Here is a 24,898-nt window from a genome sequence, read left to right as displayed (position 1 = left end):
GTTCCTGCAATGCAATCCACAGTTTCGAGAATAAATGGCACTGCTGTGATTCTGTAACAACAACTTCACAAACCAACCCTACCAGGCAGGGAAACCAGCCACAGATGGGCTGATGCTTGTGTTTTAAGGCTCTCAGCTCCAAATCTAACTGCTTATCGCTACTTCCAGAGTCTGAGGTCCTCGTGTTTACTAAGAGCTGTCTAATGGGTCCAAAACTGACTTTTGGGTTAAATTCAGGGAGGAAAAAAAAGTGTAAAAAGAGAGTTTTGTTTGTGTAAAATGAGCAGAAGCCTGAGCAGAATCTGCCCCTGCGTCTCTCGCTATGTGTGCATGGATGTGTGGGTGCAGGGAGGCAGAGGAAATATGTGAGAGAAGTCATAAAAGCTCCTAGATAATGGCTCTAAAGTATTTCTAAATCATTGCACAAGTAACAATATACAGAGACTTAAATTCAGACACAAGGGATCTATTTTACGTGGACAGAAGAATACTCATGTGGAATACGCTTACAAAGAAGCTTCTTTAGGCAAAACAAACAAACAAACACTAGAGTCATTTATCTCCTTGCCCTCTTTTTGAGCTGGAATACAGGAGCTTCACAGTGTTAGAGCTTAAAACCGTGGCAGGGGCCTCCCGCTGTCCCTGGCGAGTCGATATGCAGAATCCCACTTCAGTTCCTTCAGCTGGTCAGGAGCAGAGGGCCCGTTTCATGGGAGGACAAGGTAGGGTCTATGGCAGAACAGCCTGCGAGACCAGGGGCTTTCCACGCCGGGTAAGAAGCCAGCGGGAATTGCCAAAGCAGCAATCTCCAAGCCAAAACAGGAAGGAACACCGTAGGTTTCAGGAACAACTATACTGTTAAGCCTCTCCTCTAAATACTTTTCTTACCAAAAAGAACTACTCCGTGTTTGCCCAAGCATTATTTCAATATGAAATTGGTCTTTAAAAGCTGATTAAGGAATCCACAGGCTAAAATCTTTCTTGATACTGCTGAATAGGACCCGCAGCTTTTACCCCATATTGAACTTGGTACGGTTGGATTAATTCAATGGGGAGAGGCAAGTTCTGCAGCAGAATTAACAGATTGTAACTCCCCGACAAGAAACGGAACCACAGCGTCTCAACACTGTGACTGCAGCCAGCACCTCTCTGTGCCAGACACACATAGTCTTTTATTGTGCCATTCCTAACAGCATCCATCTCACACCACGAGCATCTTTGGCCTCTGGCAGAGAGGAAAACAAATTGGACACAGTCGTCCTAAAACACAACTTGTCTGTGCCCACTCCCATGTGTAGGGGAAGGGTCCCCGTACAAGCTGCTTGGAACAGCAGCTAGGTGGCATTGGGATAAAGGAGGGATTTTCAGGTAGGTAAATCCCAAAATACTGCAGGAAGATGAAATTTGGATTAAATTAGCTCCAGCTCTATTAAGTGTGTTAGTAAAATCATTATCGGGTGTTTGAGGCTTGGTGGGTTTTTGCTGTTCCTTCTCTCCCGCTCAGTGAGCAGGGCAGTGGAACCGTCCCTGCTGGGGTTTGCCTTGGCTGGGGTTCCCTTTCCTTTGGCATAGGAATAGCTGGGAAAAAGGCTGCACATTGCCTGTACTGAAGTTGCACAGGGAATCAAGGCAAATATAATGAGGCTATTAAATCAAGACCTGCCGAGAAATCTAGGAAGAGCAGGTGGCAATATGATGCAAAAGGTCTACAAGCAGCTTGGGAAATGGGAGCTGCTCCTGACAAATCTCGTTCTTACTGCGGACGGAGCCACTCTCCAAACTCCAAGCAAATATCTTACAGCAACTTAGGAAAGCAAAGACTTCAAAGCTTCTATCCTTCCCCCTCATCACTACAATCTGCTCTTTTTTTTGCTTTTTCCAAAAGCAGTGAGGCAGTTTTCAGGGACTCTCCTCTGCTCTGCCAAGGAGCTCTGCACGTAATAAAATTAGCATGACTGACTGCTCTTCCCTTCTGTCCAAGGAGGCTGCTTTGGAAACTGATCTTTCAAAAGAAGCCACCTTTGAGCTGTCAGAAAGCAAAACATCTAAGCAGTGTTGAGTTACTGAGAAATATTGTCACGCTCAGATAACTGAAAAATTATTCTGTATTCTCCAATTTCCTGTAAGTACTCACTTCTAGGCAGGTATCAATCAGAAGGATTCTAGATCATTACACAGATTTGAGGAGTCATCTAAGAGTCTTCCCAAAAATGCCCTCTCAGTCAGCTGTGCAGCACTGTTAGCATAATACTGTAACTCTCCACAATGGTGTTCTATCTCAACACCGCTTGGAACAATACAATATTCATAAAAAGCCACTGCTGGAATATATTATCTCATCAGCACATGATGATAAGATTAAATTGTTTGGTGTTAGAAGTGATAAGGATTACGATATCAGTGTTTAGCTTGTTGATATTGTATGACTTAGTGCCATTGACAGTAATCACATCAAAATTCTGGATAATTTCGAATGATTCAGTAATAATTACCAGATTGTGCTGTAGGCAAAGGGAAATGCTGGGATCTGCAGAGCCCGTGCAGCATTTGTACAATGACTCAGTGGGATGGGATTTGTACCTAAAGAAAACTGACTGAGCTAATTCCCCTTAATCTTTTTCTTTGGGAAATGTACTCCTCCAAATCAGAGCAGGACAAGACAGAAACAAGTAAGAAAACTATTTAAAAAATTAGCCAGCTGCTCCACAGATCATGCAACAAATTCTGGACCACATTTAGGTTCTTTGGGGCACAGAGTAGCCTACTGCTGTCTCTGGCTGCTATCACTGCAGGCTCCTAAACACTGTGGCAATACAAATGAATGGCTAGTGATGAGAGCATTAGGTGTCTACACATGCAGCGAGCAGGTGAGCACAGAGCATCTCAGTTTAGTTGAACAGATGTAGCTTTTACACATGCTGTTTAGGCAGTCACTTTCACAAAATTAGCCCAAGAGCTAAACTTGCTATTATTTACCATTATTTTTTGCTATCTTCAGTGTGCTCAACCTACCAGACAGACACATACATATAAATACACATACACACATCTAAATACAGTAACTGACAACCTCAGAGACACCTTCTGCCTGATGGAAAACCATAAAATAAATAGGTAGGTACATAAATGCTGAAAAGATAAGGTATGTTAACCCCAGTAATAATTAAAATTTGGATTTCAAAGGGAATACGTATGCTAAGGCAACGCACAGGTGTTATTCTATGAAATGAGAAGTGGTGGGCATGCAGAGGATTACAGACAGGAAAAGAGTGGACCGGTTTCCACATGTATTATGTGTGCACTTTCTTTCTCAATTTATTCCTTTCTGTATAAATTGGTGTCCTGTCCTTACAAAACTATTATACAGCAAAGGATGACCCAAGATACAGAACTGGTGTCACGCACTGAAGTGTCAAACCTTTTCTGCTACCCAAGGTAGACACACGATCACGGTGTCTTCACTTGAACTCATTTATTTATTTATTTTACGTCACCGCTTATTATGCTCTATCTAAATTTAGAAGGCAGTTCTGCAATCCTTGCATTGAATAATACTTGTTCTGGCCAATATTCCCCAAACACACACGCAGGAATTTTAGACTCACAAAAACTCAAGAGCTGGAGAAGACCTCAAGAGGTCACGCAGTCCCTCCTCCTGCCCTCCCATCAGACCTGCCTTTTTGGGCTCATCCAGCGACAGATCTCCTGTGTTGGAGCTTTACCACTTCCCCAGCAATCTATCACACCTGATAATGTTTTCCTTAAACTGAACCATTCATCTTCCCTGATTAAAATCAAGTCTATTGCCTTTTATTCTCTCTGCTTCAGTCAAAGCAAGCAGATTATCACCCTTATTTGTCTCTTCTTTGGACTAAAAAAAGAAAAATCCCAATTCTTTCACTTTCCTCATCTATCTTCCCATTGTTTTTGTTGACTTCCTCCAGATCTTCTCCAATTGTATATTTCCACAAGAGTAGTCCTGCAATGTCTTCCCATTGCTGAGCTGCGCGGAGGACCACTGTGCGTCCAGGAGGCGACCCTTCTGTCCGTGCTCGCAGGCAGGCGCTTCCCTTTTCACAATACCATGGCTCTGTTGACTCATGCCTAGCTTGTGACAGTCCAGATTATTTTCTGCTCTATCTGCTATTTAGCAAGCTGTTCTCTGCCTTGTCGTTCTGCAATTAATTATTCCTCTCTAAATGTTCTATCTTGCATCAGTACGTATTTCTCCTTATTTTCTTCTGGACTGTAATTCTAACTTTCAAGATAATCTTGAATTCTAAGCTTGTCCTCTACCATATCAGCAGTGCTTATCCATTCTGTCATCCAGGTAACTAATAAACATACCGGGCCAAGGACAAACTAAGGGTTTGATTCTGTATCTCTATATGAAGCAATATTGGCTGATAACTTTACATCTAAGGGATTATTCACCCGGATAAATACAAGTCAACTTGAGCCAAGACTGAGAAACGAGGTCCTTAGAGTACAGAGGTATTAGCAACACAGATTGTTGCAGGTACTTGTCCCAGCAGGGCAGTAATGAAGAAGAATGTGCAGTTAAAGCCCATTTGGAAAGAAGGCTGGACAGCTACAGTCATTTTCATGCCACCAATTTTCTTTCTATCGGCCACGGCAGTTACATTCGCCACAGGAAACCCACTATAATCCGTCACAATATGTGCCTTGTGCTTTTGCATTTAGAACATTTTGAAATACTTTTTCATAATTTTTCAAAATCCTATGCACAGATATAAATATACAGATACAGCGAGACTCCGACATAAATGAAGTTGGACGCACATGAACGTTTTACTATTAGAGACTTCAGTGTTCACAGCGGTTAGGATCTGCAGGCTCACAGGAAATCTGGGGGCTGGTTTTTTGAACTAGAATATAAAAACTGTTCTACCAGATTTCAGACTAAGTCCAGTCAAGCACAACTGTGTAACACCAGATACTTTGGAGAACAGGGTAAGAAATAGATTCATGGGTGGGTTCTTCTTCCTCTAACACCCTCCCGGATCTACCAGTGCCTCAAGCATTTTCTGAGCAAGCATTTTATTTTTATTTTGCATTTGGGTCATCACATGTGCAAGCTTCTACTTGACTAATAGCAGCTACTATAATTTTGACTAATTTTGGTATTTCTTAAAATGAAATGGATCATATCCAATATCATATCCAATCCCTGGAATCTCAAATTGCATGCAGTGCCAGGGCTCCATTGATTTTCATCTCATAATGCCAATATGCACCCATCAGTGATTTGGCCTGAAATATTTTTGAAAGATTTGTCAGAAGCTATCACATGAAAACTAAAAGGACAGAAGAAATGACTGTAAAATTAAATTATTCACTTTTCCACGGGGACAATGGAAAAAAAGGGCAGCCTTTAAAGGATTAGAATAAATCAGCTACTGCAATCAAATCTGCAAATGCTGCAAAATTGAAAGATGATTGCAAGCTCTGCTGAAGCCAAGCAAGGTCAAAATTTTAATGAAGTTCCACTAAAAATGCATAAGCAGTAATTGCATGACTGAACTAAAAATCTGAGAAACAAGGTTAAACAGGAAAGAAGTTGGGAGTTACAGTTACAGTTGCTGAAACATTAGCTCAAACATTCCTAAACTGCTCACCAGAGAAAAAGATAACACATTTTCCACATTGGGGCAGATTTTCTCAGCTCGGTTCCTGTGCGCCTAAAGATAGAAGATATGCACATCAAGCAGTATGGATATGTATGGAGAGCAGGAGGGGACAATGCCCCACTTCTACCTCAAGAAGCCTTTTATCTCTCATGAATTTGTATGTGCTTGGCCCTTTTAAGTTTACAGCCTCCACTGTCCCACCACAAATATCCTGAGTGTGCAGCAGTCAGTTTATTTCCCTTCCTGTAATTTATACCTTCTACTCTGAAGCTTTGCATGTGCAGAATATCAGACGGGTTAAATTGCAAGCGCTGAGGCCACTTGTATATGTGTCTGTTGAAATGGAAAGAACAGAAAATACCATCTCATTTGAAAATTAATTTTAGCTGCCTGTTCCATTTGTAAGCGTTCCCTTCAGCAGAGTGATTTCTCCCATGTCAATTGTCTCAGGAACAAAAATGGATAAATAGACACCGGCTCCTTTTGTTGCACGGTGTGTTAAAGAAATTCTGTAAGCTAAGGAAAATATATGTAACCTAATCAAAATTCAAAGACATCCCTTTATTCTTACAGATATGGAAAGTACAGCCTCATAACTACACATTACTTATGGAGCTTGCGAAAACATAAAAATTACATTCTATCAGGTAGTTTAACCATTTTTTGGTACCACACCTATTGTACTTTATGCTGTAGAGAATCAATATAAACCATTTTGATGCTATTTTCTGATAGTTGTTGATGAAAGAAAGATGGGAAAAGACATGGATACAGAACAAGGAGTCAAGAAATCTGGGCTGGGTTTTTTTTGCTGAGCTGCTTTGTTCATGACATACCTAGAGACTTTGATTTCAGTGACTCAGTTTTCTCATCTGTAAAATGTGGATAACATCTCAATGTCTCTCTGTGGAATGGCGAAATTTAATTTCAGCATGTGTACAAAGCACACTGAGACTGCTAAGTGGCAAGGTATTATTAGTACATATTATAAACACAAACTTGGGAAATTTGGCACAGAATATTTGGGGTTTTTTCCCCTTTATCTGACCTTTTGTTTTAAATAATAATAATTGCTATTCTATTAACACTGAGAGGAAACAACTGACAAAGGATTCTCTGTACACACATGCTAAAGCGGGGAAAGCCAACATAACAAACAAGAAACAAAGAACAGGGCAAGTCTGTGGTCTGAATATTCAAGTTAACATAGAGCTCTGCTCTGAATTTTTGTAAGGTTCCTTTTTATTCTCTTGAAACACTACGTGATCTCACTGCTACTTTTTCTGCATTCTTCCCATTTATGGCAAACTTCTGACAGGTAAACTTTCCATTTATGACTTCAAGGGGAGTTTTCTGCACAAGGCCCTAAGAAACTACCCTTTAATATGGCCACGGATGCCGTTTTATTCTCACTCTTCCCAGAGTTTAAACCCAGAGGCAAAATGAGAAGAGACTATTCCAGAATTCATTGATAACCAAGTAGGCAGCAAAATTCAATCCATTGACAACCAAGTAGGCAGGTGACAAATTCAAGTTAACACAGAATGATACCTGGGAGTTCCTTCAACGAGGCTTGAGTGATGTTTTTCCTGACTGGCAGGACCTTACTCCACTCTTCTTTTGGAAACACGTACAAAACCAGTGGTGCTTGAAACACAGGACTTAACCCTGTCACGAGCCAGCGAGCGCCTGGTTATGCAGCAGGTACAACCCAACTTGTACATTTGTGGCTGTTTCTTGGGAATCCAGTGAACCTAAACTTCCATAGGACTGACAAACTCCAGGATGCGCTTCACCTTTAGACCATGGGCCACTCGAACTTAGCAAATTATCCGCAGCACCGGGCAGCCTCAACCCTTGCAAGTTTGTCCAGCCATGCACATTTTCCATTGCTTCAAGTCAACACTGCATGTGCTGTGACAAGGTGACTCCACTGAGCCATCTCTTAACTCCCACCCGTCTGAAGCTGAGCCTAAAACTAGGTGAAGCGCCAGAAAGCTCAGCCCACTTCCCCTTGGCTGGAGCCTCTTTGTTGGAAAAGTGAGTTTACAGCCGGACTGTTTATAACGGCTCATTACCCCGGACAGCTGGCCGAGAGGTCTCCCTCTGCCAGAGCTCCCTGTCGGAGGGTGATGCATCGTCGTTAATGGCGGGGGTAAATTTGCAGTTGTGGGGGCAGAAGTCACCGCCATTGGCCGGCCTGTCGGGCAGTTGGCGAGTAGGCCCCGTACCGCTCTGAGGTGGCCTGGGCTGCCGGGCCGGGCCCCGTGGAGCAGCCGTTTCCAACGGCTCCTTCACCGCGGGATGGAGCAAAGGGGAGGCCCATCAGGCCGCCGGAGCCGGGGGCAGCCCCGTGGGACGGGGTGGGGGCGGTTCGCTACACCCCGGCGTGGCAAGTCCCGAGCGGGGTCTGTGAGGTGAGGGGCCGGGCGGCCGGTGCGAGGGGCCGGGTTCGAGCGGGATCTCTGAGGGGCCGGGTCAGGCGCCGGGCGGGCGCTGAGGCGAGGCGCGGCCCGTCACGGCCCGGCCCTGCCCTGCCCTGCCCTCCCCGGCGGCGGCGCTGGCGGGCGGCGCGGAGCCTGCGCACTGCGCTCCCGCGTCCCCCTTCTGCCCGGCCGGCAGTCGCGCGTCCCGGCGCTGAAGATGGCGGAGGGCGGCGGTGCGGCGCCCCCCTCCTGCTCTTCCTCCTCCTCCTCCTCTTTGAAGGGGCTGCGGGAGCAGATGGGTGAGAGCGGGCAGCGCGGCCGCGGGGGGGAAGAATAATGGAGGGGGGGGGTCTAGGGACCCGCGTTCCGGCGGCCCAGGGCCGGGTGTCCCGTCCCCCCACCCCCCCCCCCCACTCGCCTTCCGCCCCGCAGGACGCCCGGCCCCTTTCCCGGGGCGTGGGGGGAAGAAGAAGGGGCAGCGGGATGTGGGGCCGTCGGGCTTTGTGTCCGGCTGGCGGCGGGCTGAGGGGGGGGCCTCCCGCCGCCGGGGCTGCCCGGCCCCGCTCCCTCAGTCTGCGGGGCTGAGGAGCCTCCTCTCGCCCCACCCCGCCCCGAGGTGTTCGTTGCTGGCCGGGGACCTCTGGCAGCAGCCGGGGCGGCTGCAGGACACCTTCGTGACACGGAATCGCCCGGTTTTCACCGCTTCTGGGCGGGCTGAACTTGGTGGCTCTGGTGGCTGTCGCGGGCGGGCTGGCGGCTCTGGCAGGCGGGTCGTCCCAGCGGTGTGTCCGTGCAGGAGGCAGGGACAGGCACTGGCATTGATTCCTAACCAAACACTCGATAACACTTTAATTAATTATTTTTTACCTTTTTGAACCGGCGTCTTAGGAGATCTAAAGGAAACTCTGCTTTGGGTTTGTCCTCGAGTGTGCTTATGTGCCTATTTATACTGAAGGTCCTTAATAATACCAGACTCTGCAGTGGGTATTGTGCAGGCACGGTGTATGTTCCGAGCATAATTTCATGGTGCATCTCCACATGTTAGCTTTGTGGGCGAGACATAAGAAAAGGTAAACGTTTTCTTATCCCAGACTAAAAATAAGGAAAGGGCTTTGTGGTTTGATCTGAGCTAAATAACCTGGACTATGTACAAAAACTACTCTGACAGCCTCTGGTTTGATTGTTTTCATGTACCTGTGTAATTACATAAAGAAGAGTGCTGGTACAAGGTCCTGAATGCACAACTCTCATCTGGCAGTCTTTCTTCAGTGTGTTGTGTGTCAGAAATATTATTTAATTACTTTTTATTTTGCTTTCAAAATTAAGACAGTCTAGTGCTCCAGAAGGATAACGATCTGCCAAAAGATAGTGCTTCTCACCTGCACAGACCATGTCTATTTGATCCTTATCCTCTTGGCTAGAACTGCTGAGTTTTCTTTTGTGTATTGGATGCACTTACACTGTGGCTCCTAAGTTTTTCTAAAAACGGGCGCCCACATCTGCTGACAGCTGTCATGACCTAGATTTTGTCCCAAAACCAGAGGTGAAGTGTTCCTTGAACCAGGCAGCTCCATCTACCTTTAGATATGCACGTGTTCTAATATACACATCCTGTTTAAAAAAAAAACAACCACAAAAACAAAACAAAAAAAACCCAGAAAAAAACCAAAACCCCTCACTGGATCCTGGAAAGGCTAGACCTTGATTATTTTTTTTTTCCTGAGGGGGCAGAAGTCATTGAACCAGAATCTGAACTTCAATTTACATTGAGTGCGTTTCTAGCAGTTCCCTGTTAGAAGGTGAACTCATTGCTGATGTGAACTGAAGCAATACTGTCTGCGAGCGTGCACGCCACTGCAGTTCTGCTCCTGCCTTCTTGTCAGTAGCACTCCCTCGCTCTCTGGGGAAAGCAAATGATGTTTAGAAATCATCCTTGCAATCCGGTGGTTAACAGTGGAACCGGCAAGATAATTGCCACTGTATTTGCTGCTGTTTGGAGAAGTTGTGAGCAGCAACCGAGTCTGATACCGCAGCTGTTTGGAGAAGATGTAGAAAAATAAGACAGCAGGAGGAACTTCGTTCGGTCCCACACTACCGTTCAGCAGGTTTGGAGGGGAACATAACTTTCTGGCTTTCTAAGCTTCAGTTGGCTGCGCGGAGAGCTTCTCGGTTCCAACATACCTGCTAAGTAGAATACTTGCACCCAGTTTCTGCTGGTCTGTGGGCAATTATGTACTTTGCCATCTTAATCAACCTGGAGAACAAACATCTCTGCAAAACAAGTATAGTGCTGTGCGCCTTCAGTCATTTGCCAGTGAACTTCTGGTTGGGAATCTCATGCTTAAAGACAATAAATACAAATTTACAGCATCTTGCTGAGAAACCACAGCCCTTTCTGGTAGTCTGACTGGGCAGTGTGTACATATACCTCCTGTGTAGTTACCTTTTGCATAGGTTCCTTTTGTGGGTCCTAATTACAAGACACTGCTCGGTTCTCGTTCCCTGCTTCCGCTCTCTTTTACCAGCCTCTTGATGCTGGTTTGGTCTGTGGCTGATTGGTGCTTGTTAATTATTTTAGGCCTTGAAAGTGTAGAGTCCTGTGGTGCCACTTGTTACTAACTTCCATACCAATGTGGTAAGTTTAAAGAGAAGCTTTTTCTTGCCAATTCAAGCTAGTATTGAGGTGAGGAAAAGGTGCTTCTCTTTCTTTGAGTATCAACTGTAATTAAGATTCTGCAGGCCAGATCATGCCTGCTCTGTCAGTTCTGCTATTCCTTTGTAATAATTTTCTGCCCTTATTCTCTTGTCCAATCTTATTTCCTTTAGGTGAAGGACAAAAAGCAGCATTTGCTACTACAACTAGAAGCTGGTTAACATTTCTATCAGTGATGCGCGATCATCGCCTAACATTAGAAATGAATTGTGATTGTACGCTGGTGTGTAAATGGCAGTTTCTTACACCATTCTTATCATCTGTTCTTGCTGCTGTCATCCTTCAGGGATGAAGAGGAATTTTTTTCTCATATTCTAATACCATAAGCACTGCTGAGTTTGTTAAGATTTGAGAAGAGGGGAATAGTCAGTTACTTGTGGTTTAGCCAGCAAGTGAGGTTTTTCTTGAGTAGTATGGGTAATCAGAATAAAAATACTTATAATTTAAGCTGTTGTAGCCTACATTTATTGTTTTAGCTTCATTTTCACTGAAGTACTAAAGTCTTCTGTCTTTTCTAGTATCAGTGGTAGAGAGTGTGTATTTGCTTTTTGTCAGAGCCTGGCTTGACTGTTGCTAGGATTTCTATTAGTGTATTGAATCACTGATGTGAAGGTTGTTAAAAGCAGTATATTAAAATGCTATATGTATGTTTTTCTTTTCCAAGATCTAGATGATCTTTAGGAAAGGTGTCTCAGGACACGGGACAAAAATTAAGTGCCTTTTTCAACAAATCTAGCTGCAGGCATAATTCTCATGACCTGCGTGGCCAAACCCAGTTTGGTTGGAAGTCGTCTAATAAAATAACAGCTTCATTCCGTCTAATCAGTTGTTTCTCCCTGTGTAAGTGACACTGTCTGGCTTTGTCTGTCTTGCCTGGAGCACATTTCCTTGCGACTTCTTTACCAAATGCACATATATAGAATTGGCATGAAAAGAAGGCTGGATGGATAACTCATAGTGAAACTTCATTGCTCAAGCGAGTAGTCAGGAACACACGCAGAATTGTCTGGTCTCTAGGTAATAGTTATAAAACGTAACTTATGAACAAGTTTGTACCAACACCCATGGAAGTACTAGTGACCTCCTTGGCAGAGTCCTGGTGACAAAGTCCCACAAGAGAAACTGGTGAGAGCGCTCTAGAGAAAATGCTTTGGGATCCAGAAGCATCTGTCAGTTGAAAACTGATGAATTGACCTCTGCATCAGAGCTGCTTGCTGGAAGAGAGAAAGAACTTACTTTTGAATTTGGATCCTTAAAAGCCTTTGGGTTTTACACAGTAGTTGTGAGTAGAGGTGGGCTTCAAAACTTGTCTGGGAAGCTGCAGGACAAGGAAACTATTCCTTTGCCAGGTTTCTGATAGCATGGGGCTGCTACAGCAAAAGCATCTTCAGCATTCAGTTGTTGTTTTACTTGGTGGTGTTTGTACCAATGACTTGTACGTGTGCCATCTGCGGAGCAAGGTGGCACAGTGACCAGGGCATTCAGCTGCTGTTCACTAGGCCTGGCTTCAGTTTCTTGTTTGGTCAAACTCGTAATGACTTTGGAGAAAGTCTTTAAGGTTTTTCTGTGCTTCGTCTTTTTTCCCTGCATGGAAGTAGTAGTTATGCTGCTTTACAGAGTGCCCAGGTGATAAATGCAAAGAACTGCACATAAATTGGATTTCACGTAGATCCCAGGGGTGAGAGAGAACATTCCCAAGTCAGGCTGAGAACTTAATGTAATTGTAGTGGTTATGGGCTTTAACTTCGTTTTCTTCTTGTTCACGGAAATGCAGTAGTACAGAGTAGGGATAATGTCATGCTGATTCATAAAGATGTATGCAATGTGCTTAGCATTTTGAAGATTACTTCTAGTTGTAAATGGTTTATAAAAAAAAAAAAGTTTTATTCTAATTTAAAACTTTAAATTCTTGAGATTTCTCCAGATGCATTCAGGAAAGATATCCACCTTGCTGTAAGGCAAAAAAGAAATCTCCAAACCATGTGCATATACAGCGTATTTTTGGAAATTTCCCATACAGAATGTTCCATTCTCTACATGTTTCTTCATGTGTTAAAATTACAGACGATAGATTTGGATTCCATGCTTCAATTCAGATGGAAGTATTAAACAAATAATGACTTGCAAGGATCATAACTCTAATGGTGAGAGCCCGGAGATGCTGTGGCTTGTGCCATCCCTAACTGGGCATAGCTGTAAAATGTGACCAAAAATAAAGCAGATAGCAATTAAGAAAAGCACTGGGTTCCTATGAGATAAATGGGACAAATACTCTGGGTTAGTCATAATTGTAGGGGTATCAAATGCTGCTGTCTGTCTCTAAACTTGATTAAATAACTGGAGGCGCTTGTAGTCCTCTTGTGAACCTTGTGACCCTGACAAATGAAATTCTGAGCATGCAATTTTAATGACTTCTCTGAATATGACTTATCAGATGACTTGTAATATTTTAAAAACAAACTAGGGACTTCAAATTCCTGATCTACCACAAATAAATTAGCACCGTTTAGCTTCCAATTACGTGGCTTACAACCAGGTAATTCTTAATTGATGATATGCTTTCGATGGGTTCGCACATGCCTCTCCAATAATTAGAACTGTTCTAGATGCTGGTGATTAACTTGTTTGGAGTGTGGGATTCATGGAAGAAAAATCAAATGTTCACAAGGAATGATGTGGTTTTGTTTGCAAGAGAAGCCTCAGCTGCCCTGCGTTGTGCCGCAGCCATCCACCCCATGTGCCTGTGGTGTTCAGTCTACTTCAGTGGACACAAGCGTTTGCTTTTCAGGAAGGCTGTCCAGGTTGCTTGACATTTATTTACTTCTAAATTATTTTCTTTTTTTTTTTTTTTTTAAGTTTTGAACTTCTGCTTTCTAGGCGAAGGATCCACAACTGAAGTTGCCTTTGAAGACAACAGTTACTGCTAGCTGTGGTCAGAATACCTCTGTCTTTCCTCATAGTGTTTTTTGTCTTCATAATTCACAGGGAACTCTTAAAATACTGTTTTATGAGTGCTTAACTGGTTCTTAATTTACGGACACCCTCTACTGTTTAAATGCACTGACCTGAATCTTGGGAGGGAGCAAAGATACTGTAGTGGCCTGTGAATCACCTTCTCTGGGCAAGTGTTTTAAAGCTTCCAAGTGTTAAAATTCTCCCCCTCAAGTCTGAGAGGGATTGGCTACAAGAACATAGAAATCCTGTAGAGATCTTTATACTTAAAGAACATAATTTAATAGAACACAGTTATTCATTTGAAAGTTTAGCCTCTGCTTAGTTTTTCCAAGAGAATGTCTTAAAGGAGCATAATTTTGTGGCGGTGTGTTGATGAATGATATGTAATTTGTGTTCTGGACCTTGGAAACTGAGGATGGTTGTCTCCAGACCGGATCAGCATGTGTCGCCTTACTTGCTTCCAGATTTCTCTGAAAGACTTTCTGCCACTAGGTAATGAATTAAGCAAAAATATAATCTCTTTATTGGTCTCTTTTGCCCTTTTATCCTGCTTGGGTTTTTTACACCCGTTTGTCATTTTTCATTCACCCATTCTTTAAGCTCTTTGGGGTAGAGACTGGTTCGTGATTGCTTTGCTGTGGTCTTATGTTACTTGTAGTGGAATGCCTCAGAGCATTAATTAGTTAGGTTAAGCATACAGTTTTAAGAAAACTTGCAGTTTAATTCATTTTACGTTTTGTACCACTGTGTCCTGCTTTAACCAGTGGGTTTGCTGCTTTAAGAGCTGTTAGTGTCTTAGATTGTTCTGGTGCATGACTGTATTGAGTGATTTGATTTGAGTCTGGTCTCTTGGGGGTAAATGCCAGTACAGTCCTTCTTCTTCTGAAGCAGAGACAGTGTTTGAATGAGCTCTGAAGTTGCCATAAGAAATTCATCAAGTGTAAAGGCAAAAGCAGTAGGTTTCACTGCTACCATGTAAAGGAGCTATTATCCTTCCATCTAAAGAAAGCTCAAAATGGTGTTTTCACAGGGTTTGTCTCAAGTTAGTTGTGACTTGTAGTGCTAGGCTGTGTTCTTTGCTGGCATTGTTTGGGCTGGGTGTACTAAACAATAGCCAGCCTGCAAACAAGAGGACAAAAGCATTTACAAGAACATGCTTGGAGTGAGCAAAAGAAAGCAGACTGCTCAGGAAAGGGGGAAGTGGCGGGTAGAAGTTAGCTGATTTCCAGCGTTAGGGACAGTACAATATAAAAGAAAGAAATAATACAATGCGGAAAGCAGATGTGAAAGAGGAGGAGAGAGCAGAGGTTTGTCTTGAAGTTACTTTTTTCCGTGACACTGCAGGAGCGTGAACAGAAGTCAGTTTAAGGCCAGAGCTGGAGGAGTAAAGCAGAACTAGCTGATCTCTGGCTGTCTGGCTTTTGATGACACTTCAGCTGAAACTTTGGTGGGAACTAAACTGATCAGTGCAGGTTAAAAGCAGGACTGCTCTGACATCTGTTAAGCCAGACCAATGCGAGTGACCAAAAAAACGTTAATTTTTTTCTAATCTACTCCAGGAGCCTGAAGCACTGGAAAGTGTTAGTAAAGAAAGAAAATGATCTATCTGTACAGCGAAGTGGCTAGTAATAGTCTTCTACTCCGTGTTTGAAACTCCACAACTTGACCTTTTTCATCCGGTAGCTGTAAAACCTGTGTCTAATTCTGTCAGGTTTGGAGCGTTTAATCTGTAAAATCTTTATATATAATATATATCTTTATATATATAATATAAAAAAATATGTAAATCTTTATATATAAGCATTTAAGTTACGTCACAATGTCACATAGCTACTACATTTCACAGTGAATCCACTTGAAATGATGTAAGGGCATATTTATTACATAAACTGCTTTCATTTTAGTCCAGTGTATTAGGCTATTTTGGAATTTCCACTATGCAGAGACAGGTAAATACTGATTTCTGTTACACTTGGGAAAGTTCACAAAGGACTTCTAGTCATAGTTTATTGCATCAGCATTACAGTCAGTGTCTAATGTATCTTTAAAAGAAATCACTCAAGGTGGATGAAAGCAGTTTCTGTTTGTTTTGCTGTTGGTGAGAAGAGTTTGTAGTTGCCAACCCACAGAAACTTTGTGCAGAAATATTCTCTTTACGTCTAAAATGCAGCCTTAATGTATTCTGGTGGAGAATTTTACGGAGAGCACAAATACCTTAGTGCCTTGCTCTTTCACTGCGAAACATAATGAGCGTTCCAGCCTTTCCAAACCTCTGGCTTCCCTGTGGCTGTGTCTTACTAAGCTTCTAGACAGCAAAGAAACAAGAGCACTGCATGGCTTTTTGCTAAAGAACACAATTGGGACTATAAGGTGTCTGTACCCTTTGTGTAGGAAGCATCGGCTCTAAAGAGAGGTCATTGTGCAGATAAGCTTGGTAAGCACAATGCAATAAACAGATTAATAACTAATGCCAGGTAGAGCAGTGAAATAATCTGCAAGTTGGGAATAAGCGAGTTGGGAATTTGTGAATTGGAGAAGTGTCCTCTTTGGAGGGCCTTTTTGTACAAATCGTGGTATTGTATCAAAGGAGATTGGTGAAAGATTTTGTTCTTTTAAAAAAAGAAAAAAAAGGGGGGGGTGACAAGTGGATCATGCAGAATGCAAAGCCTTTTCTAGTCCCTTTGGGAAGGTGAGGGAGAACCGTGAGCAAGAAGAGTCGCAAAGGGGAAAGTGAAGGCAGCAAAAAGTCAATGAGTGAATGGAAAATAGAATGTCTGCCATGGTTCGGTTTTATTTCTTTCAAGGGGTGATTAGTAACATACCTTACTAATGAAGAACCCCAAATTGTGAAGCCAGCTGTCTTTTCCAGAGAAGGGAGTGGATTTACCTTGTCAGCCCTGTGTACACAGAACAGGCAGCGCTTCTTCCCAGCCTTGTGATGGCTTCTGCAGGAGTTGGTGACATCTCTTTGTCCTCTTTAAGCATTGTTCCCATTCAGTAGAGAGAAGCCTAACTCTTGGCTGAGCAGTGTGAGCAAGGCTGAAATAAGAGAATACAAGTGACAGCAGGAATCAGTAAGACGCCATAGTGCTTGGACTGAGGGTGGTACGCACCTGATGCGGCTGTCGGACAATAGTACAGCATCTCTGTGGAAAGGTTTTGGAGATGGCTGCCAGTTCGCTTAAGGACAAATTTTGATTCCTTGCTCTGTGCTTGCATTACATTCAAGTTTGGTTTAGATGATGTGCTTCCCCTAGGGAAAAACAGATCAACCCACAAATTAACTATCAACCTTCCTGGTGTGCCTCTGATCATGCCCTAGGCTGAACGAATACGGTAATGTGTCTTGAGATTGCTTCAGCCATATCTATGTAGGTTTCGTTATAAGAAATAAGTAGTATTTTGTTAATGATTTAGTATTTTTTTTTTAATGTTTCCAGCTCTTAAGCTGAGTGTGGATGTTTAAGGATAAGTAAAAAACTTACATTCTTGCAAATATGTCTCAAATACTTACTTGTGGAGCTGCTAATTCATATACTACAAAGGAATGCTTGTGTCAGGAGTTTTCCAGTGGGATTGATGCTCGCTGAAGAAATCATCCTAAACTGCCTTGAACATTGGGAAGAAAACCAGATTGTTGTATAGAATTAACTGCAGAAATGGGCTTAAGGGGAGGAAGGCACCTAAAAGTAACGAAATAGGGGAGTAAATATGGAATGGAAGTGTTGTGAGTAGAGTCTGGAATAAGGATAAAATGACAGGAAGCTCTTCTGGCCTGCTGGAGCCGAGAGACAGCGTCCACTGCTTTCTGGAGATCTGTGTGCTTCCCATCTGGTGACTGCCCAGACAAAACAGGATAACCATCTGCTTTCCAGCTGGTCTGTCAGAAGGTGCCTACTGGGAGGCTCAAGTGTTTGGTTGTGGAGCCTGTCAGTCCTTGCAGCCCAAAGATGGGACGTGAGGATCAACCGGGAACGACAGAAAGAAGGAGGAAAGTAGGGAAAAGAGGAACACATACAGAGAGGGCTTTTCTGTTCGTCATTAGAAGCTTTCTGTGTTGTCCACCTGTTTGTGTGAGAGTGCATCCTCCTTCTGGTGTCCTTTAAACAAGGAGTAATGGTGTAAAACCAATACCTGATTTTTTTTAAAGCATCTAATACATGATCTTGCATCCGTTTGTCTTAACCTGTGTTAATTAGTGAGTGGAAATCAGCTTAAAAGACACTGTGCAGAAATCTCAACCTTGAATGCTGACTTCCCTCATCTTTCCTGAAAGCCTGGACAAAAATTATTACAAGAAAAAGTATCTGACCAGCGCTACTGAAAAGGATTACTATCTGCTAGACAAACAGTAGCTGCAAGTGGAGCAAGACAAAAATGGCATCTTGCAGATTTGACACAGTTTGCTCTAAAATCAGATAATTCGCTAGGAAGTCCACTTTGGGTTTATGAATTGCTTATTGGCTTCTTGTTACCTGCTTTAAACTTTTATGAAACCACTTAGATTCATAACAACGCTTAACATTCAGGAGACTTAACTTTTGTTTCAAAGGCTTAGTCTGGGATGTTTTTGTTTGTTTGCTTTGCACGGTGAGTCATTAAATCATAAGGAGCAGGATTGCTGTGAAAGTCAGCATGTTCTGCTCTCCTCTCTGGTTGGGGAAGGGAAGGGTGAGTGGAGCAGGACCCGTCCAGTCACAGATACTGGGAGAGGGGATGGGATGGAAGCCTTAAACCTTGCTGGGAAGAGGGACAGAGCTGCTTCAGTCCCTAATGAGGTTTACTAAGAACAGCAACTGTGTGGGTCCTTTGAAAGTCTTGGCAAGGACCAAGGGTATTAACTCAGTGCGAGGACTGAAATAGAAATAAAGTTTTATTTTTGGCACCGGTCTCTTCAGGGCATATTGGAAACCCAATCGGCGAAGGGAAGTACCGGCATGCTCAGTGCGAGGGAGGCAGCACCGTACCTGCACGGTTAGCAGGATCCAGCGCTGGAAGGTGAAAAGGGAGAGTTGGCTTTCTCTGGCATGGTGCCTTCTCCAGCAGCCGGTTCCTGGCGCTTCCGTTGGTTTGGTTTATCCATGATACGCTTGGCCAGACACATAGTGCTAAATGGTGATGAGGGTGCAGAAGTAAAACTGCTTCCCAAATTACCTAACCATTTTCTGTTCCAAATAACCCTGTTTTATTATGCATGAATGCAAATATTATTATTAGCCACATGTGTGGCTTGTACTTTTATTAATTTTAACTGAAGTATTTAAAGGTAGACTACTGTAAAATAAGCACACACATTATGCTGATCACAAATTATAGTTGTGAAAGCCTTTAGTGACTACAGTGGGAGGGGAAGCTCGGAATAGACATGAGATTTAATTGCCTCTAAGAGAATTTTTCTTCAGGAAGTTTGCTGAATATGTCCACGAAGGCATCCCCCAGTAATACCGCACATGACACAGGTCGTAGTGAAATGGTTGTTAACGGGTTTCCCGTTCTGGAGTATCCTGATTAATTACAGAAGTATTAGGCTTATTTTACACAGATAGTTAGATTTTGTGAAAATTATTCTCAGCATTGCAGACTGCTACATTTATTATGGAAAAACAGGCAAAAAAATTGCAGGCAAAGAGTATTTAAATATATTTAAAAAATTTAAGATTAAAGCAGAATAAAATCTGTGGTTTTTTTAAAGGTTGCAGAGCATAACAGTATGCAGTTCAGTTTCTCTTACTGTAGTAGAATGTGGATTTTGAAAATCACAGTTTCATATCGTAAATTTACCATAAAATTGACCATAAATTGACCATAAAACCTGTCTGTTGACCCGAGACTTAGTGAAATGGAGCTCACACATCTTAGGAATGCATCCGATGCAATGGCTGTTCTCCTTTAATAATCTTTTATTCAAATCCCCAGTTCACTTTTCATTCTAACTTTCTGTTAGTTAAATGGATTGCTTCTGTGTGGCATGAAGGTGTGCAAATAATGAAGCATTGAAGCAGTGAACGTAAGTATTTTAACTGACATACAAAAAACCCCTGACATACAAAATCTTTGACTAAGTATTTCTAGACTTTTTTTCACCTCTGTGTCCTTTGCAAGCTGTACTGTTTCTGTAACCCGCTTTCCTGTTCTATACAACCTCAAGTAATTTTCTGCAACCTTAACTAATTAATTAAGATGAACTGACTAATTGCTTTGCAGATATGACACATTTTTTATATGAGGGCCTTCTAATCACGAACATTATTCAAGTGTTTGTTTTTTTTTTAAACGCAGAATTAAATACATAATGACCTACACCCATTATGACTGGTTTGTTCGGCAAGATTTCTAATAGTAAAATACTTCTGCAAGTAAAATAAGGTGAATATTGTGCCTGTTTAAATTGCAGCTTGCTTCTTACTGTAACTTTGTTACGGAAATTTGGATGTTTAAACTTGGAGAGTTGAGGCAAAATTCCGATGTTGGTCTTAACCACACCGGGTGTAGGTGTGGGGTGAATTTATTCTGTGGGGCTCGTTTCCCGCTGGGCTGGGCGGCATTGGCTCTGTCTGTCTGTCCGCCCCCCATCTCCCCTCCCATCCTCATAGATACTGGAGAAAGATGCAGCTGGGTTTCGGTATCTGTCTTAACTTTCAGTGGTGTTTGAAGAAGCTTCTGTTCTTTCAGCCGTTGTGATTTACAGAGGTGTCGTTGGATATAAATGCCCTGGCTGTATAGCTTTGCTCTCAGAAAATCCTGCAGTGGGCTGGTTTTCCTCAGGCTGTTTTCAGGTCTAACTGTGTTGAGAATATACAATTTTGTTGTTTTCCACTTGGTGAATTTTTGGACTAGTTTCCCATCCACATGACACACAACAATGTACAAAATCAGCTTTTTGACCAACTTTTGGTCTACGTAGTGAAATTACAGTGAGCCCTTTTTTTTTAGCTGTTCTCTTTGCCATTGGTAATCTTACCGTGTCGCAGTAGGTCTGGTCTCTGACTTGTTTGAAAAGCGCCTCAGAGATGTACGGGATGGAGCTGAGAAAGACTTTTGTTTGGGGCTGCAATGAAAAATTAATTCAAGACATCGCAACAGCTGCGGGTGACAATTTAGAGTTGCTGAATAAGTATTGTAATCGGCATTTATTGCTGACATCACATGGGATTAAGCACTTTGAGGTGATTGTCCTTGGGCGCAGCCTTAGGGAGGGTTATTACCATGACACAACTAGTTGTCATGGCAATGCGTGGAGAAGAGGGAGACGCTTCCTTCCTCCTGTGCGTTCTGCACTGCTCTATTAAAGGGAAGCCTGAGATCATTCACAAATCTGTTCTCATCTTTTTTAAAATGTAACACAAAATTTTCTACTATTTGTCTGTTATGGTTGAGATCACGGTACGTTATCCATTACTTTTGTGGATTGCCTGTTCTGTTTAAAGCAAGTGACTTCTACTTTCTCCTGTTTGGTTAATTGCATAGTGTGTTCTCTTGCTGCCCCCAAAGTTGGGCTTTTCTCTAAGGCCCGAGTTGATGTCCCTGTCTCTGTCAGCCAAGGTGGGAACAAGGTGTCACTGCCGTGAGGACACCCCTGTTCAAAGCTGCGCAGGAAAATGGGGAGATGCTGTCTTACAGGGTGCCCTGCCTGCTTTCCCTCTAATGCGTCACCTTCACACCCTAAAAGGGGATTCGTTAAAGTGAAAGTTGATAGCAAAAGAAAGAAAATCTGTGGAAACTGATACGGTAAATTAGTCTCCCTGACTTCTTAATGGGTTTTGTTATTTAGTGAAATTAATATTGCTAGCATTTCATGTCTGTATGATTAACTGGGAGTCGTAGCCCTGCAGTTCGCTGTACTCACCTTGGTGAAACTTGAATAAGGTGAACGGGTCTCTGCACAAATGCTCAAATTACTGTTTTAGAGTCTAATTTATAATTAAAATTTCTTTTTGAAGATCCAGTTTTAGAAGTACGTTGTAAGCATCCCTTAATAGTTTACTTCATGCAGCTAATCCGCTTTCTGCTTCATGTCATAAAATAATGAAAGTTCTTCATAAACCTTTCCCTGCTTGCGTCTCATCAGAATATGATTCTACCAGTGCTAATCGAGTGTTACATATTTTGTATTTTATTTATTGAATTTTATGTATTTGATTTTAGATATTTATTTCATGAGGTTTGGTTGTGGAGCTTTTCTTAATCTGCAATGATTCTTTCTCACAGTTGCTGCAGCCCAAGCCATAGCAGAAGAAAGAAGAAGCCAAAGTGGCGTTAGCCCTATTGCAGTCCAGACCTCAATAAATATAAAGACAGCAACTAAACCAGGTATAATTATTGTTCATTGTTCTTAATGAAGTACTGGGTTCACAAGGGGGAGTTAGTAGGGAATGAGTAAAACATAATTTAAAAAGAAGTTTGATGCTCTTTCTTCAGGAGGCATCAGAGCAAAAAGCACCTGGTAGATGGTTTGTAGGTTCGTTGAAGATCTGGTTTTGATGGCAGGCTTTTGCTCTTGACTCGCTCAGAGTTCAGTTGCGTGTCTTTTCAGCAGGATGTAACAACAAAGATAAATGATTTTTTTTGTGCTCTGGACAGGTTACCAGTTCACTTCTTGCTGAAATCCAAATTTTTATACCTGCAAAGACTTAAGCAGTCTTGGTTCTGCTTAGCCTGCAAGCTAGCTACTCTGCAGCACTTTGAATTTGTCATGGCGGGTAAACTATCTGTTCTCAGATTGACTTTTCCTAGATCCCTGTAATTCTTGATCGTAGGAATTAATATGTACAAGAATGAGGATCAGAGCTGAATTCGGATATGTTATCACACATGTCTGACATCTGCTCAGGCTTTCCTTTGACTGTATGCATTGGGCCTTTTCGTATTGTGTCTGCTTTCTGCTGCATCTATTAAAAATAGTGGATTAGTTGTTGTGGGGGAATGGAAAGGGGAAAAAGGAGGATATTTGGCTTCCTGTGAATCTTTCAGATGACGTCTTTAATCTCTATATACAGTGTGCAGTGCTTTGGTGGTATTTATCTCTCGGGAAGTTCCGTTATCCTTTTGATAGTACAGACTTTCAGCTTTTTTATTTAAATGTGAGTGTTCAAAATGACTGACAATTATGTGTCTTCAATTTTTCTTTTGACAGTGATAGATGGTTCCACTCTAAGAACAGAAGAAAGACAAAGACTGGCCAGGGAGCGCAGAGAAGAGCGGGAAAAGCAACATGGTATTTTCATGTTTCATTGAAAATAAAATTTTCTAAAATATTTGTGATAAAGGAATAATTTACTCTCTTATTCCTTGCTCAGTCACTTTTTTCAGCTTACTTGGGAAAAGAGACAAGGTCTGCTCTTAGTCTTGCATCAGTGACCATCTCTGAATCTGAATGGAGAAGTATTAGATTTGAGAGGAGAACATTCCAGAGATTTTTAGCTTCTTGAAGCTGTATGTCGCTTCTGAGCTTCCATTTCTTAGTGACCACCAAGCAAATGTAGCCAATTTCTTATTGAAAGCTGTAACAAAAACACTTCCGAAATGATAATTTTTAGCTTAGATCTGCTTTCTGTAGCCCTGAAGACTGAGGTTTGGGGAACATTGATTCAGAGAAAACCAGAAAAAAGATTTAGCTGGTTGAATGGCTTGATTGCCTTGAACACTGCTTCCCTTGTTTCCTGGCACACTGAAATGACTCCTGGATCGAAGTGTCAGCAGTATATGCTTTATCTTAGCAAAGAATCAGAGACCTTGAGAAGAGAGTACAGCTCTTGCCCAGCTTTATGCTGTTAGTGACGTGAATCAGTGCATGCGTGTGCAGCAGCAGATGAAAAGGTCACAGCATGCCCTGCAGTCCTGGGTCTTGGTCTCCCAGCTTGTGAGGAGTTGTGTCTCTCTGGCCTCTATGTTTGTTTTTCACATAAAGGCAAAGACACGCAGCAACAGGAAAGATTGTGTTATCCTAACACAGAGAGAGGGTAGGACTAGGATGCATATAAATTCGGAAGTATTTGGGGGCCTTATATGTTGATACTGCCTATACGTTGTTGGTGTAATTATCTGGTCTCTCAGTTCATTTCTTCTGTCTAGCCACAGAAAATACTTCCACTGTGCATTCAACCACTAGCTTTTTGTCACAGGACTTGAAGCTTCCTGTTAAACTGCGCCCAGCTGTTCCTAGGTGGAGGCTGCGGAGGATAGTGACATAACTATTTTGAACTCAGATGCAATAACTGTGGGGTTTTCCGATCTTGTCACTTGGTGCTTTAAATCTTTTCGTTGTATCTTGTTCTAAAAAAATGAAAATCGCAACAGAGAAAATTCTGCCCTTTGATACTCAACTTACTACTTACTTATACAGACTTCACTATTACGGTGGCAAGAAAAGTATATGCTTAATGTAGGGTATATGCATATCCTGACATTCCTGTCTAGACAGTAAAAGGCAGGAAAGGATCTAGTTCCTACCCAACCTGGGGACAGAATTGACAGGTTTGTCATCATGTGCAGTGTCAACCAGCACTGCAAGCTAATCTTGCTGTATATTTTAGCTTTAACTGGTGATAGTTTTGCTTGGTAATCTCTTGCAAGTTGCGTTGTAATATCAATGAATAGTTAAGTTTGACTTTAAGTTTTTCTTAAAAAATTTACAGCTGCCAAAGAGACACAAATCCTCGAAAAGGAGAGAAAAGCAAAACTCCAGTATGAAAAACAGTTAGAAGAACGGCAGAGAAAGCTAAAGGAACAGAAGCAGAAAGAGGAACAACGGAGGGCAGCAGTAGAAGAAAAGAGAAAACAGAAAATAGAGGAGGAAAAGGTACTACGCATCGAAGTTTTATAGTTTTAAAGAAACTCCTACATTGTTTTCCTACGTTAACGTGCTCTGAAATGCTGTGAAATAGAAAGTTATGGAAATGGTGAAGTCATTAGAACATATTTTTCACATCTGTACAGTGCACTATATAGACACATGTGCTCCTTCCCCATCCCAGCCTAGCTTTAACTATCCCTGAGGCACTTGGGACTTTAGGAGCTTTGGTTTCTGTTTCGCCACTGGTTATTTTTCACATGAGCAAAAACCCCACCCTGTATTCCTAGATTTCTAGATTCCTTTCAGCGCACTTTGTAGATTCTGTTTGTAAATCAGCATGGGCCACAGGTCTTAGACTTTC

At 42.3% G+C, this 24,898-nt stretch overlaps 1 protein-coding gene across 1 annotated transcript in view; it reads left to right on the top strand.

Moving 5' to 3' along the window:
- The first annotated feature begins 8,241 nt into the window (after positions 1-8,241).
- Positions 8,242-24,898, top strand: part of MAP7D3 (MAP7 domain containing 3) — a 45,164-nt gene continuing 28,507 nt past the window's right edge. Inside the window, exons 1-4 of the mRNA XM_074601543.1 lie at positions 8,242-8,376; positions 21,954-22,055; positions 22,879-22,959; positions 24,380-24,543. Coding sequence (XP_074457644.1) covers positions 8,295-8,376; positions 21,954-22,055; positions 22,879-22,959; positions 24,380-24,543 — 429 coding nt within the window. The 5' untranslated portion in view covers positions 8,242-8,294. The remainder of the gene's footprint in view (positions 8,377-21,953; positions 22,056-22,878; positions 22,960-24,379; positions 24,544-24,898) is intronic.

Source organism: Larus michahellis, chromosome 9 (genome assembly GCF_964199755.1).
Source record: "Larus michahellis chromosome 9, bLarMic1.1, whole genome shotgun sequence".
Lineage (NCBI taxonomy): Eukaryota > Metazoa > Chordata > Aves > Charadriiformes > Laridae > Larus > Larus michahellis.
This window is presented reverse-complemented; position numbering and strand designations above follow the sequence as displayed.